We start from the raw sequence: 14439 nt of genomic DNA, 5'->3' as shown, positions 1-14439 counted from the left end.
CGCGCAGGTGTAACGCAGCGCGCTCCCGTCTCATCTGCTGGTGCGCGAGCCCGGTAATTAGACCGCTGTGTCAAATCAAGGAGTACAAAAGACGCCAGCGCAGAGTGGAAAAAGGTTTAGTTCATTAAGAACCCAGAGTTGTGCCAAAAGTGTACCAAAACCAAAAGCTGAACGGACAGCTGGTAAGATTGCACTTTACTTCTCTTTGTGGGTGTGGCGCACCTGTTGCGCTGGTGAGATGGGGGGTGCGGGGGAGTTGTGTGCATGTAGCGTGCTTAGTCTGGAGGCTAAATACACACGGTGTTTGTGTAACTGTTGTTTAGTAAGGAAGTGTTGATATTCTTTGCATAGTTTGATAAATGTTGGAGCAGTTTGCTTCATCAGGAGGGTGAAGTCGCTCAACTTAAAGTGTTGGATTTAACTGCTGGTGAGGGCATAGAAAAAGGGGCATTTTTCTACCAGTAGACAGCGTTTAAGACTGAGTGTTTCACTGCTAATTTAATAATATATTTATATTGAATATGGATTTTAAATATGTATCTAAATAGGTGGTTAATTGGTTAGGTATTTATGTATTTGCATATTGGGTTTTCTGCTGCATTTATCTATTGTGTTTCTGGGTTTAAATGTATTTTATATGTATCTTGGTGCATTTATGTTGAGACAATTTATTTAAAATCTGTTTTAACTTAAAGGGAAAAGATGTGTCTATTACCTTGCACTTGTTTAATGGTTAAGAATTTGATAGCCTAATTAATAATTGTAAATTATGGGATTGATAATTGATTGATTTTTTACAGCATGTTAATCTTGTGGTGTTTTGTCCTTAAAGGTTTTTCACCTACTAAAGAAGCTAAAGGCTACTAAAGAAGCTAAAGGCTACTAAAGGCTACTAAAGGCTACTAAAGACAGCTAATGACAGCTAAAGAAACTATAGTCTACTAAAGTCTACTAACACTGCTAAAGACTGCTAAAAAGACTAAAGAAGAAAAAAGAAGCTGTTTCTTCGTTGGAAAAACTGTTGCAAACTAAAGGAAAATAAAAGGAAAAAGTAACTACGGTCTGGTCTTTTCAGTGAAATCCAGAAGCCACATTCAGCATTGGTACCGGTACATCCCTTCAAGTGTGGGATAAGCACAGTGAAAAAAGCAAAACACTTGACAGTTGTTGTATGCACACTGTGTCGAGCGGAAATGGCCTATCATAGCAGCACAACGGCTATGAACAAACATTTGAAAAGAAAACACCCGACAGCGTTCTTGCCATCACCATCAACTAGTCAATCGTCTGCGTGAGTATACGTTGTCATCATTACACAAAAACATGAATGTGTCATTTGTATCTGCGTTGTAAATTACTAATAACTAAAACACCGTTTCGCTCTGAGAGGCGCGTTTGGCGTGCCTGTTCAGTGTTTACAAAGACGCTAACGCTAATGTTAATTAGTTGTGCAAATACCTTTTACAACATTAACAGTTACATATACTATGTACAAACGAACAATTAACTTTCACTTTAATCATACAATTATTGTTGTGTTATTAAGCAAAATAAGCAATACTTTTACTTTTGTTGAAATGTTTACACTGTTACAGAATATTTCATTTTGCACTTTTTTGTATTGGATGTTTATCTTTATTTTTGCACATTTTAAAGCAAAATAAGCAATACTTTTACTTTTGAAATGCTTATACTATTGCAGAAGATTAAGATTTGCACTGGATGTTTACTTTTATATTTGCACATTAAAAAGCAAATAAGCTACTTTTAATTTTGTTAAATGTTAAAAGTTTTAAATGTTTACATTGTTACAGAATATTTTGTCATGTTGTTGTCAATGTTGACTGAGTGGCCATACTTGTTTTTTTGTAAATTAAAGTCATGCCTTTTGAAAAAACTGGCCTAAATTTATTTTTTCATCTTCATTTTAAATAAAAAAATAATCGGTAAAAGGAAAAATAATCTATAGATTAATCGAAAAAAATAATCTATAGATTAACTGATTAATCGAAAAATAATCTATAGATTAATCGATAGAAAAATAATCGTTAGCTGCAGCCTTAATTCAGACCAATTCTCGATTCAAAATCAATACTTTTTTTTAAATAACATTGGGTGCCAAATTTATGATTACCTTCATTCCTCCATAAAATAGAAAACAAGCTCTGATACATTTTAATAAACTGGTTTTGTTTAACAAAATGATACCCAAACACACATAAATATAAATATGTGTGTGTGTATAAAATAAAACTGATTTTGTTTAACCAATTTACCAGTGGCTTTAAAATGCTACCCAAACATGCATACAATCTATTTCAAAGTTTATTTATATAGCCCTAAATCACGAATGTCTCAAAGGGCTGCACAAGCCACGACATCCTCGGCTCAGATCCTACATCAGGGCAAGGAAAAACTCAACCCAATGGGCTACAATTTTTGAAACAATTAAGAAAAGTTACAAATAAGAATCACGATTCAATCAAAAACAGTTGTTTTACACCCCTAATATGCACAACACGATCGGTTCAATGCATTTAGTGTCCATGTAAAATGTGAATTTGGAATTCCAGTCAACCAAGGTTTAGATTAGATTTGATACATTTTGCGCATTTAAACATAGCAAATGTTTCCCTAAAAAAATGTTACGAATGATACTCACATTTTCCAATGTACTGATGGCTTCATTTTTACCCTTCTTCACCTAAAACAGTGACGAAAAAACAAAAGCAATGAAGAGGCTGGTATCCTTGTTAAAAAAAAAGCAAATATTAATATGTTCCACCTTTTCCTTGTCATTTTTAGTTGGTTTGGATGGTTTGTCTGGAGCTGAGCTCTGAGTGTGTTTGCTCCAAGCTTTTGCTTTAGTGGGGTCTCCAAACGACTTGCACATCTCCACCTGCAAAGAAGCAGAGGAGATACACGTCACTAAGCTAGCAAGAGCCCTTGAAATGCTGACAGTTAAGATACCCTACCGATACTCGCGATGTGTCCACGAAGCTCCTGTTAAAATGTTTCAAGGCATTGTTCGCATCTTCCTCACTTTTGAAGCCCACAAAGCCAAACTTGCGGAACTTGCCACTTTTGGTGAACTTGAGGGTGCAGTCTGTTACGGTCCCAAAGTCCGCGAACATCCCTCGAAACCTCTCCTCCTTCATCTGAGCACAAGTTACTACATGTTCAAGTCGGCTACAATAATCGTGTTTAGCTGTCACCTCGCATGCAAGCACGTTACTTACCCCATTTGGGAGGTTTTTAACGATGAGTCTCGACATATTTTGTGTTTACAAAACCTTAAACTAAGCCTAAACTTGGAGTTTTTATATTTGTCAACAAAACGAGCGTGTTAGACATCTACGCCGCCATGTTGAATGGGGCGTGCTTCTTCTCTTCTTCTAGTTTCCTGGCCAGGTGCATTTAGAGCTTGCCTTGAAAAGTGCATATCGCCACCTACTGCATCGGAGTACATAACATTCGCTCAACATACAGTACGGTACTGTCAGTAGTATGAATACATTACTACTATCCATCCATCCATCCATCCATTTTCTGCCGCTTATTCCCTTTGGGGTCGCGGGGGGCGCTGGAGCCTATCTCAGCTACAATCGGGCGGAAGGCGGGGTACACCCTGGACAAGTCGCCACCTCATCGCAGGGCCAACACAGATAGACAGACAACATTCACACTCACATTCACACACTAGGGCCAATTTAGTGTTGCCAATCAATTTATCCCCAGGTGCATGTCTTTGGAAGTGGGAGGAAGCCGGAGTACCCGGAGGGAACCCACGCAGTCACGGGGAGAACATGCAAACTCCACACAGAAAGATCCCGAGCCCGGGATTGACATTACTACTATTCGTAACATATATAAACAATAAATTAATATTAATATATGTATATATTTTAACTGTATATAGTAAAAAAAAGAATACATGCATACATTCATACTCATATTAACAATACTGTATATTCTATTACATTCTCTTGTGTCTTTGATATTTTATTATGTGTGCTACTATGGAGGGCGAAATGGGACAAAATTAGTATAAATAAACACACCTTTGAATACTTACTTGAAAACGTCATTCTTAATTGTAACTGGAATAAAATACGTAATTCATACTTGCCAACCTTGAGACCTTCAATTTCGGGAGGTGGGAGGTGGGGGCAGGGAGTGGGCGTGGTTGGGGGCGTGGTTAAGAGGGGAGGAGTATATTTACAGCTAGGATTCACCAAGTCAAGTATTTCATATATATATATATATATATATATATATATATATATATATATATATATATACATATATAAGAAATACTAAGTCAAGTATTTCATATATATACATATACATATATATATATGTATATATATATATATATATATATATATATATATATATATATATATATATATATATATATATATATATATATATATATATATATATATATATGTATATAAATAAAATAAATACTTGAATTTCAGTGTTCATTTATTTACACATATACACACACATAACACTCATCTACTCATTGTTGAGTTAAGGGTTGAATTGTCCATTTTTGTTCTATTTGTCACTATTTTTCTAACCATGCTGAACGCCCTGCCCTCTCTGATGATGCATTGCTGTGTGGCACGCAAAAAGTGCTTTCATCAAATGCACTAGATGGCAGTATTGTCCTGTTTAAGAGTGTCACAACATTGCTGTTTATGGCAGACGAACTGCTTTACAGTAGACAAAAACGTGACTGCTGTTGTTGTGTGTTGTTACCGCGCTGGGAGGACGTTAATGAAACTGCTTAACAATAAACCCACATAAGAAACCAAGAACTCGCCCTCGATCATTCTACCGTTATAACGTGATTGGGCAGGTACGCTGTTTATGTTGTGTGCCTGAATTTCGGGAGATTTTCGGGAGAAAATTTGTCCCGGGAGGTTTTCGGGAGAGGCGCTGAATTTCGGGAGTCTGCCGGAAAATTCGGGAGGGTTGGCAAGTATGACGTAATTGAATAATTATTTTGACGCTAATTTAATTAATGTACAATTAAATTAAATTATTCTATCATTTAGTTTATTACTGACTAATTAAATCATTATTTAATTAATTATTTTACGATATATTTTATTATTGATTATATTGTTTCATGATTTAAATTTTTTTTCAATGATTTAATTAATTAATGACACATAAGTAATTATTTAAATACTTTATTTAACTTTGTCCCAAGTGCCGCCTAACCAATCAGATGTTAAAGTCCGCCCACTGACTTTGACGGCTAAATTGATAGATAAAATGGGTCATGGTCTGCCGTCAGGGCCAACAAGGCCTTCTCTGCTGGCCTAACATAACCAGAAATCATGATCATAATTTAAAATAAAAGTAATTTTTAATTTACTTTCTCTAAATATCTAAAAGTATTCATATTCTCTTCATGTTGTATTAAGCTCCTTCCAGCGCAGTTGTTTTTAGTTTATATCCAATCAAAATTCAGCTAGCTTATGTTGCCATGCTGTACGAAATCTGCCACAGGCCTTCAGATTCAGCAATGCGGGCGTCCTTGCACTGTAAGTGAACGGGACATAGTGATAGACAGTTGCAATAGCCAATCCGATCACACGGTGTTGTCAGTGAGGCCTTCTCGATGGCCTAATGCAGCTAGTGATGTTATGAGCCAGGTAACATAAGAACTGCATTACCCAGCATGCCACAGTAGTGAAGAGCATGCGCAGTAGCCCCGTTTAGGTTTAATGTAGACATGCCGGCAGCGCAATGTTTTTGATGAGCACGCTATGGAGTAAACTTTAAGAACTCAGCCAACACGCCTCGTCTGCATCTTTTATGATTAGACAAGACAACACATATATTTGCAAGGCCATTTTCAAGAAGGATATTTAAAGAGAAACTACATCTTGTGAGCCCCTCTCGGCCAACCCTGGAAACTAGCTCAGTCGTCGATGAAATGTAAGTTCAGATATTTTATTTCATTATTTTTTCACATTTAAAATGTTTTTTGCCATTTTAATTTTGACAGTACCACATAAGATATGTTTTAATTGCTGATGTGGGTTTATTGATTTTTAAATAAATAAATAATAATAAATGGGTTATACTTGTATAGCGCTTTTCTACCTTCAAGGTACTCAAAGCGCTTTGACAGTATTTCCACATTCACCCATTCACACACACATTCACACACTGATGGCAGGAGCTGTCATGCAAGGCGCTAACCAGCAGCCATCAGGAGCAAGGGGTGAAGTGTCTAAATGCGCCAGAAAATAACCCATTTTGTACAATGTCCAGTTGTGCGTAAATGTGTTTCTGTATAGTATTTCTCCAGCGGTAGTCATGTGGTGACATAAATGATGGTATTTTGAGAGGTAATCATTGAAGTCGGACATCACTGAAGGCCTAGGTGGGAAACGTATGGCCCCCACTGGTCAAATGAGACAAAATGAAAAAGTAAACGTGTCATTAATTGAATCATGAAATAGTTAAATCAACAATTAAATTACACATGAATTTAATAATTAATTAAATGATTACAGATTTAAATGTCATTTTGCATAAAATCAATTAATGACACATAAAACACATGTATCTATTTATTTCCAATTATAATAAATTAATGTCACATTTAAGTTGTAATTTTTTAAAAACATTTTTGCTCCTTAAATTAATCTGGCTGTCATTTCCCATAATATCAGTTATTTTTGAGTAGTCAGTAGATAACTAACTGTACTTGGAACACCCCCTTTCCAATATGACGCATGTGACGTCATCTACAGAACTGGAGCTGTCACAGTTCAATTAAATGCAGAACAGAGGAACCCAAGGATGCAGATGGATTGTGAGTAAAACAGTTCTTTACATAAAGAAAAAGTACTCACAACAACGAGGAGATAACAAAAAGCGACGTTGCGAAAAAGAGAACACAAAATGAGCACCGTGAAAAAAGGACAAAAGCTAATATAGAAAAATAACTAAACTTGGGTCGGAGTTGCAAGACGTGCAAACTACCACAGTACACCAAGCTGGATGGCACTGGAAATAGCCAAGAAGGTAAGTAGCAAAAATGGTGGTAGCGGGGGTGTATATTGTAGCGTCCCGGAAGAGTTAGTGCTGCAAGGGGTTTTGGGTATGTTGTGTTTATGTTGTGTCACGGTGCGGATGTTCTCCCGAAATGTGTTTGTCATTCTTGTTTGGTGTGTGTTCACAGTGTGGCGCATATTTGTAACAGTGTTAAAGTTGTTTATACGGCCACCCTCAGTGTGACCTGTATGGCTATTGATCAAGCATGCCTTGCATTCACTTATGTGTGTTAAAGCCGCATATATTATGTGACTGGGCCGGCACGCTGTTTGTCTGGAGTAAAGGCGGACATGACGACAGGTTGTAGAGGACGCTAAAGGCAATGCCTTTAAGGCACGCCCCCAATATTGTTGTCCGGGTGGAAATCGAGAGAATGGTTGCCCCGGGATATTTTCGGGAGGGGCACTGAAATTCGGGACTCTCCCGGGAAAATCGGGAGGGTTGGCAAGTACGCTCACAACTCCGCCCACAGGGAAACACAGGCACTCTATGAGGAAGACAAAAAGTAAGAGCCAGGTCTGCTGCACCAACAAAGGAAAACTGAACATACAAACCACAAGGTGGCAGCAGGCGGTGACAGGAACACATTCTCCCGCATAGACAGTGTCAATAAAGGCATATAAAACGATTATTTTGATTACTTAATTGCATGTTTTTGTCACCCTGGTCCATGATTACTTCAACGCACCCTGAGAGGGACAAGGGGTAGAAAACAGGCAAATAAGAACTATAAAAGAATCTCCATTTCCAGACTTTCATGCTCTTCCATAGACATCATAGCCTGTGTTTTAAACTCATGTTCTTTCAACATTTCCTCAGGCATCTTGAGGAAAAAATCATTCTTTCTCCAGTTTTTCTGCAGGTTCTGGCTCAGTCATTCTCTCCATTTAATTTCAATCCTCAAATAACACGTTTTTTTAGTTTTTGTTTCACTCAAAAATAGGGCTCTACTACCACCTAGAACAATTCACAGAGCTTTTGACCATGAAAAGTTTAGTGACCATTCAGTAAAATTGACAAAAGATTACAACAATGACAAAAACTTGAAATGTCACAACGTCATACAGTGCATGAATGTGGAGCTATCTTTAAGCATTTAAACAAAGCAGGAAAAGGGAAAACAAAAATAATAAAATAAAATAAGCGGAAGGAGATGGATGGATGGAAAACTACAATCTTGAGATTTTATCCTGAAGATGCAAACAGTGTCATTCCAGAGTCATCAGTGCTGCTGCCCTTCTTTTTGTTTCTGGACTTAAACTCATTCTGGATTTCCAGGAAGGTTTTGTTCTTAGTCTCAGGGATAAAAAAGAAGATGTAAATCGCCACCATAGTGCATATTCCCATAAACACCAGGAAGCAGTACTGCTGCAGATGGATCTGTGGAAACAAAGCACAACACTCTTTCTTTTTTCCGCTGACACAAATTGTTGCGTGTTGGTTTTATGTTGCGCTTTCATCAGTTGTTAGCTTCTTTATACAAAAAAATAACACCAAAAAATATTGTGTAAGCATTTTCAATAGAATGTGCATGTGAACTGCAATGTGAACGGAAATGCTAAAAGTTAGCACGCTAGCCAGATCAGTCAAGTAACAAAATATGACTATAGATGTACAGTATACCTGCAAAATGAGCTACAAAAGCTAGCATGAAATATTTGCAAGATAACATGCTAATGTTCGCATGCCAACAGTTAGCATATATCAAGTACCACACCGTATATTATATTCAGTGGAAACTCGATTTACAAACCCCTTTTCGTTTTACGTACCGCAGGCCAAATGAAAATATGCTAAGGTGTACAAATCATGTCTTGTACTAACGTTTCATCCACCCATTGACTGCCTGCATGAATTGATTACGTGGACCCCGACTTAAAGGCCTACTGAAATGCGATTTTCTTATTCAAACGGGGATAGCAGGTCCATTCTATGTGTTATACTTGATCATTTCGCGATATTGCCATATTTTTGCTGAAAGGATTTAGTAGAGAACATCGACGATTAAGTTCGCAACTTTTGGTCGCTGATAAAAAAGCCCTGCCTGTACCGGAAGTAGCAGATGATATGCGCGTGACGTCACAGGTTGTGGAGCTCCTCACATCTGCACATTGTTTACAATCATGGCCACCAGCAGCGAGAGCGATTTGGACCGAGAAAGCGACGATTTCCCCATTAAGTTTGAGCGAGGATGAAAGATTCGTAGATGAGGAAAGTGAGAGTGAAGGACTAGAGGGCTGTGGGAGCGATTCAGATAGGGAAGATGCTGTGAGAGGCGGGTGGGACCTGATATTCAGCTGGGAATGACTAAAACAGTAAATAAACACAAGACATATATATACTCTATTAGCCACAACACAACCTGGCTTATATTTGATATGCCACAAATTAATCCTGCATAACAAACACCTCCCCCCTACCGTCCATATAACCCGCTAATACAACTCAAACACCTGCACAACACACTCAATCCCACAGCCCAAAGTACCGTTCACCTCCCCAAAGTTCATACAGCACATATATTTCCCCAAAGTCCCCAAAGTTACGTACGTGACATGCACATAGTGGCACGCACGTACGGGCAAGCGATCAAATGTTTGGAAGCGTACTCACGGTACCGTGTCGGCGTATCCAACTCAAAGTCCTCCTGGTAAGAGTCTCTGTTGTCCCAGTTCTCCACAGGCCAATGGTAAAGATTGACAGTCATCTTTCGGGAATGTAAACAATGAAACACCGGCCGTGTTTGTGATGCTGAAGTCGGCCGCAATTATACACCGCTTCCCTCCTACAGCTTTCTTCTTTGCTGTCTCCATTGTTCATTGAACAAATTGCAAAAGATTCAACAACACAGATGTCCAGAATACTGTGGAATTTTGCGATGAAACAGACGACTTAATAGCTGGTCACCATGCTGTCTCAAAATGTCCTCTACAATCCGCGACGTCACGCGTTGACGTCATCATACAGAGATGTTTTCAGCAGGATATGTTGCGCGAAATTTAAAATTGCACTTTAGTAAACTAACCCGGCCATATTGGCATGTGTTGCAATGTTAAGATTTCATCATTGATGTATAAACTATCAGGCTGCGTGGTCGGTAGTAGTGGGTTTCAGTAGGCCTTTAAACAAGTTGGAAAACTTATTCGGATGTTACCATTTAGTGGTCAATTTATGGAATATGTACTGAACTGTGCAATCTACTAATAAAAGTTTCAATCAATCAATCAATCAATGCAGAGGAGCCATTTTGTGCCCGGCAGCACATCCATTGTGAGCGGGCTAATCGATCTCCGGTCCTCACCGCTTATTCAGTCAATAAAGTGCTGCTGTTAGCTAAGGTGCTACTTTGTGTACTTTTTAAGTGTTTTTTAAGACCATTTACAACATTCTTCTAGTGTCGCTAGCTCAATATTAGTCCAAAGAAAGCAATGGACAAGTAATGTGTGGTTTCAGATAGTCAGGAAGTATCCACAGCGTTGTCGACATTATCTCGTCCTCCTTTCCGCTGCCCACAAAGAAGATTAACCAACAAGGCAAAGTGGATTTTACTTTTTTACTCCTAATTATTGTAGCCACCTGGCTGTTAACGTTAAGGAGTGATGTGATTTGAAACTGTGAGTGCACCACAGGGCTAGTGACAATGTGTGTGTGCGCAGTTCAGCAAGTTGTTGTTTTGACTTAAGTTAAAGTTCCAAAGATTGTCACACACACATGTGGTGAAATTTGTCCTCTGCATTTGACCCATCCGCTTGTTCAACCCCTGGGAGGTGAGGAGAAAAATGAGCAGCAGCGGTGCCGTGCCCGGGAATCATTTTTGGTGATTTAACCCCCAATTCCAACCCTTGATGCTGAGTGCCAAGCAGGGAGGTAATAGGTACCATTTTTATAGTCTTTGGTATGACTCGGCCAGGGTTTGAACTCACAACCTACCGATGTCAGGACAGACACTCTAACCACTAGGCCACTGAGTAGGTTTGTAGACTTTGTTATTAAATACAAAGTTGATCCATCACTTCCTTGTTATGTTAGTTTGAAAAACAGTACCAGAGAGCACTTTATTTTGTGTTCAAAGTGTACAAACCTTAACTAAAATAAGGACTTTTGTTGAGGGCTGGACCCAATATTCCTGTTTACATTGTTTCTTAAGAATACATTTGCTTCAATATACAGTACAAACCAGAGGTGGGACCAAGTCATTGTTTTGCAAGTCACAAGTAAGTCTCAAGTCTTTGCCCTCAAGTCTCGAGTCAAGTCCCGAGTCAAGACAGGCAAGTGCCGAGTCAAGTCCAAAGTCAAGACTGGAAAGTCTCAAGTCAAGTCCCAAGTCCTGCATTTTGAGTTTCGAGTCCTTTCAAGTCCTTTTAACCAAAGACTAATATATTTACACAGATTGTGTATGCTTTTAAAACGCTGTATTTATTTATTAAAACAAGTGCATTTGAAATTGCAGGGGAAAAAAATAGTGCTGACATTGCACTTCATAATAGCACTATTAACCAGTCATTTTAAACATTTAACTCATTCCTTTACAGAATAAACACATTTGAAAAAACAAGTGTAACTGTACTTATTTGCACAAAAGTGTTAACATTGTATTTCCATGGCATATTGCATTGTAACTAGTTCCACAGCAGTTTCTATCCTGTTCTTACCTTATCTCATTGATCTCATCTCATACTGTATGTGTGTTTATGTGTGCGTACACATGAACAACATAACAAATACATGAATATAACAATGAACAGAGTTGTACTTTTTAGATGTCAGGGCCCTATGCAATATGTACACATATTCTTAATATAGTATACATTTTAACTGACCTTTATTTGACTATGTTTGTCTTTTTGTAGGTGGCTAAAATACGTGGTGCTACTGACCATCGTCTAACGTTACGTTACTGTGTGTGACACATTGACTAACGTAACGTTATGTGTTGGTACCTCATGCAACCCTGCTTAAAAAAATCACTTGACAAAAAGTATGAATAAGGTAGCAAACTGCAGTGGACGCAACAGATTGCCGTGTTTGCAATGACGTTATAACCAGAGACATCTTATATGTAGACGCAGAATTGGCTGCTGTGACGCGAGCAATTTGGCCGCCATCTTGAAGTGGTGATGAGGAGCCGGCGAGCAGCCTAAACTGACAGTTGACAGGTAGAAAACAAAGATTCCGGGCTGGTATTCAGCGTTTTCCTGCTCCTGAGTGGACTGTTGAAAATAGGAATCGGGGGATTACCTTTCACAAGATTTAACATTAACGTACTATTGGTTGTATTTTGTGAAAATAATATTACCATCGAGTTGAGAAAGAGCAAAGATCTTCAATATTTGTATGTGAAAATCACAAAGAAATCTTCTGGGGTAGGATGACGCCCCTATAGGGGTTTGGTTTACAAACTTTCAGCCCCACCTAAAACAAAATTCACCAGCCGCCACTGATTATGATGCATTCTCATTTTAGGCAAAATATAAGACAATACTTTCTTAACAGTATAATTGTAACCAGGAATAAGTCTTCAAGTAACAATATTCAAATACTTACATTGTTGAGTAAGACAGAATTTGGTTTTATTCTGAAACTAGTGAAACAGATTGGTGGTTTTAGCTGATATAAAGACTTTCAGGTGTTTATATATGTTTATGTTTAAGTATTTGGCAGACGCATTTAACCAAAGCGACATACATAAAAAATACATATAAAACCACCACTGTAAACATTATCATTTAAGGGAAGAATGTAATACAAAATATCAATACAAAGTGTCAAGACAGAATGAACTCTCTGCTGCTGCAGCAACAGAGATACAGTCTATAGGTCCCTAAGACATATAGATATCTAATGTTCCCCAGATCTCTAATGTTCCCCATTCTTTGGGATTATATTCCCAGTTTTGATCTCGGACGTCTGGTCATGTATAGCATATAAGAATATTCTATTACTGTTAAGCAAACTATGAATAATAAAACACGCCAAAACATGTGTCCTTTATCATAGCTACACGTATGACAAAAAAACGCGTGAAAATCAGTGGTATTCAGTGAGGTAAGATGAATTAAATGCGCTGACAGTTCATTGCTCCTGCCAAATGAATTGCACAGAGTGGAGCGGATCACCACTCCAAGATGGCGGCCCCGCGTCTCGTCAGCGCCAGTAGGCAGTAGCGCTCGATGCTGCGTACCCTTAGAAGACTTCTATGGTTATAACGTTAGCAGTGAGTTTACAGCCTCACTGATTTAACTACACAGCAAATAAAAGTCACATTACTTAGCCAATAAACGTTAGCTTACATTCAAAACTTACCCTTCTTTGTGCATCTTCAAATGTCAAACGAAGTTGGAAGTTGTTGTGTCTCCGTCTGTAATATTCGAACTGCATGTTTAGCATACTGCAATTCGTTTTTTGTTGACCAAGTCGTAGTTTTTACACCCGAACGAAACCAACTTTGGCATAATTTTTCCTTACTGGTGCGTTGTTTGACAGCTCTTGTAAGTGGTTGTCCTGCAATTTGTTTGGATGAATGCTGTGGGATGAAAACAACGTGGATCTAATTTGATTGGCTGTTGTACTGAGAGCACACACGCTGATAGATAGACAGAGACGTACAAAATGAAAGATACGGAGCACTCCTGAATAACTTTTTAATCTTTGGGTTTTGGGGAAAGTAGCAAGTCACGTCAAGTCAAAAGGCTCAAGTCCAAGTGAAGTCACAAGTCATTGATGTTAAAGTCTAAGTCGAGTTGAAAGTCTCTTTACATTTTGTCAAGTCGAATCTAAAGTCATCAAATTCATGACTCGAGTCTGACTCGAGTCCAAGTCATGTGACTCAAGTCCACACCTCTGGTACAAACTGTTTTATTTATGAACCCTGTTCACGAACAATTTCTACCGCTTGCCCCTCTCCAGTTAAATAAAGTGAGGTTCCACTGTACCTGCAAAAAAAGTTCAAAAAGCTTGTATGCTGTAGCGTTAGCATGCTAATATGGTAATGTTAGCATGCTAGCAATTGACTAATATTAGCAGGGAGTATTTGGACTTCACAAAGGTTTAAATTGGTTGAGAAATGTGGACGTACAGTAGGGAGGGGATTCATATGGCCCCACTCCTGGGTGGATTTAACATGAGAGGAAGAGCGGCGTTAATAATTTTGCAAAGCAGTCTGCTGAACATGATGGAAAGTGCCACTCTACATAGCAACTGACGCTGTGGTCAAAGTTACAATTGCCACTTATCACATTTTAAGATATTCAACACTCGACTGCCATTTGGCGGCAAAAGTGGATAGTACACCCCCCCCCCAAATCGTCACGTTTCATGTGTCAGATAAAATGGGGCCATATGAATTACATT

The 14439-nt window shown here is 38.4% G+C and overlaps 1 protein-coding gene across 1 annotated transcript in view; it reads right to left on the bottom strand.

Moving 5' to 3' along the window:
- Nucleotides 1–8065: 8065 nt before the first annotated feature.
- Nucleotides 8066–14439, bottom strand: part of LOC133622945 (solute carrier family 2, facilitated glucose transporter member 11-like) — a 19111-nt gene continuing 12737 nt past the window's right edge. Inside the window, exon 12 of the mRNA XM_061985804.1 lies at nt 8066–8469. Within this exon, the coding sequence (XP_061841788.1) occupies nt 8275–8469 (195 nt within the window). The 3' untranslated portion in view covers nt 8066–8274. The remainder of the gene's footprint in view (nt 8470–14439) is intronic.

Source organism: Nerophis lumbriciformis, linkage group LG12 (assembly GCF_033978685.3).
Source record: "Nerophis lumbriciformis linkage group LG12, RoL_Nlum_v2.1, whole genome shotgun sequence".
Classification (NCBI taxonomy): domain Eukaryota; kingdom Metazoa; phylum Chordata; class Actinopteri; order Syngnathiformes; family Syngnathidae; genus Nerophis; species Nerophis lumbriciformis.
Note: the sequence above shows the minus strand (reverse complement) of the source record. Positions and strands in the feature narration are given on the sequence as shown.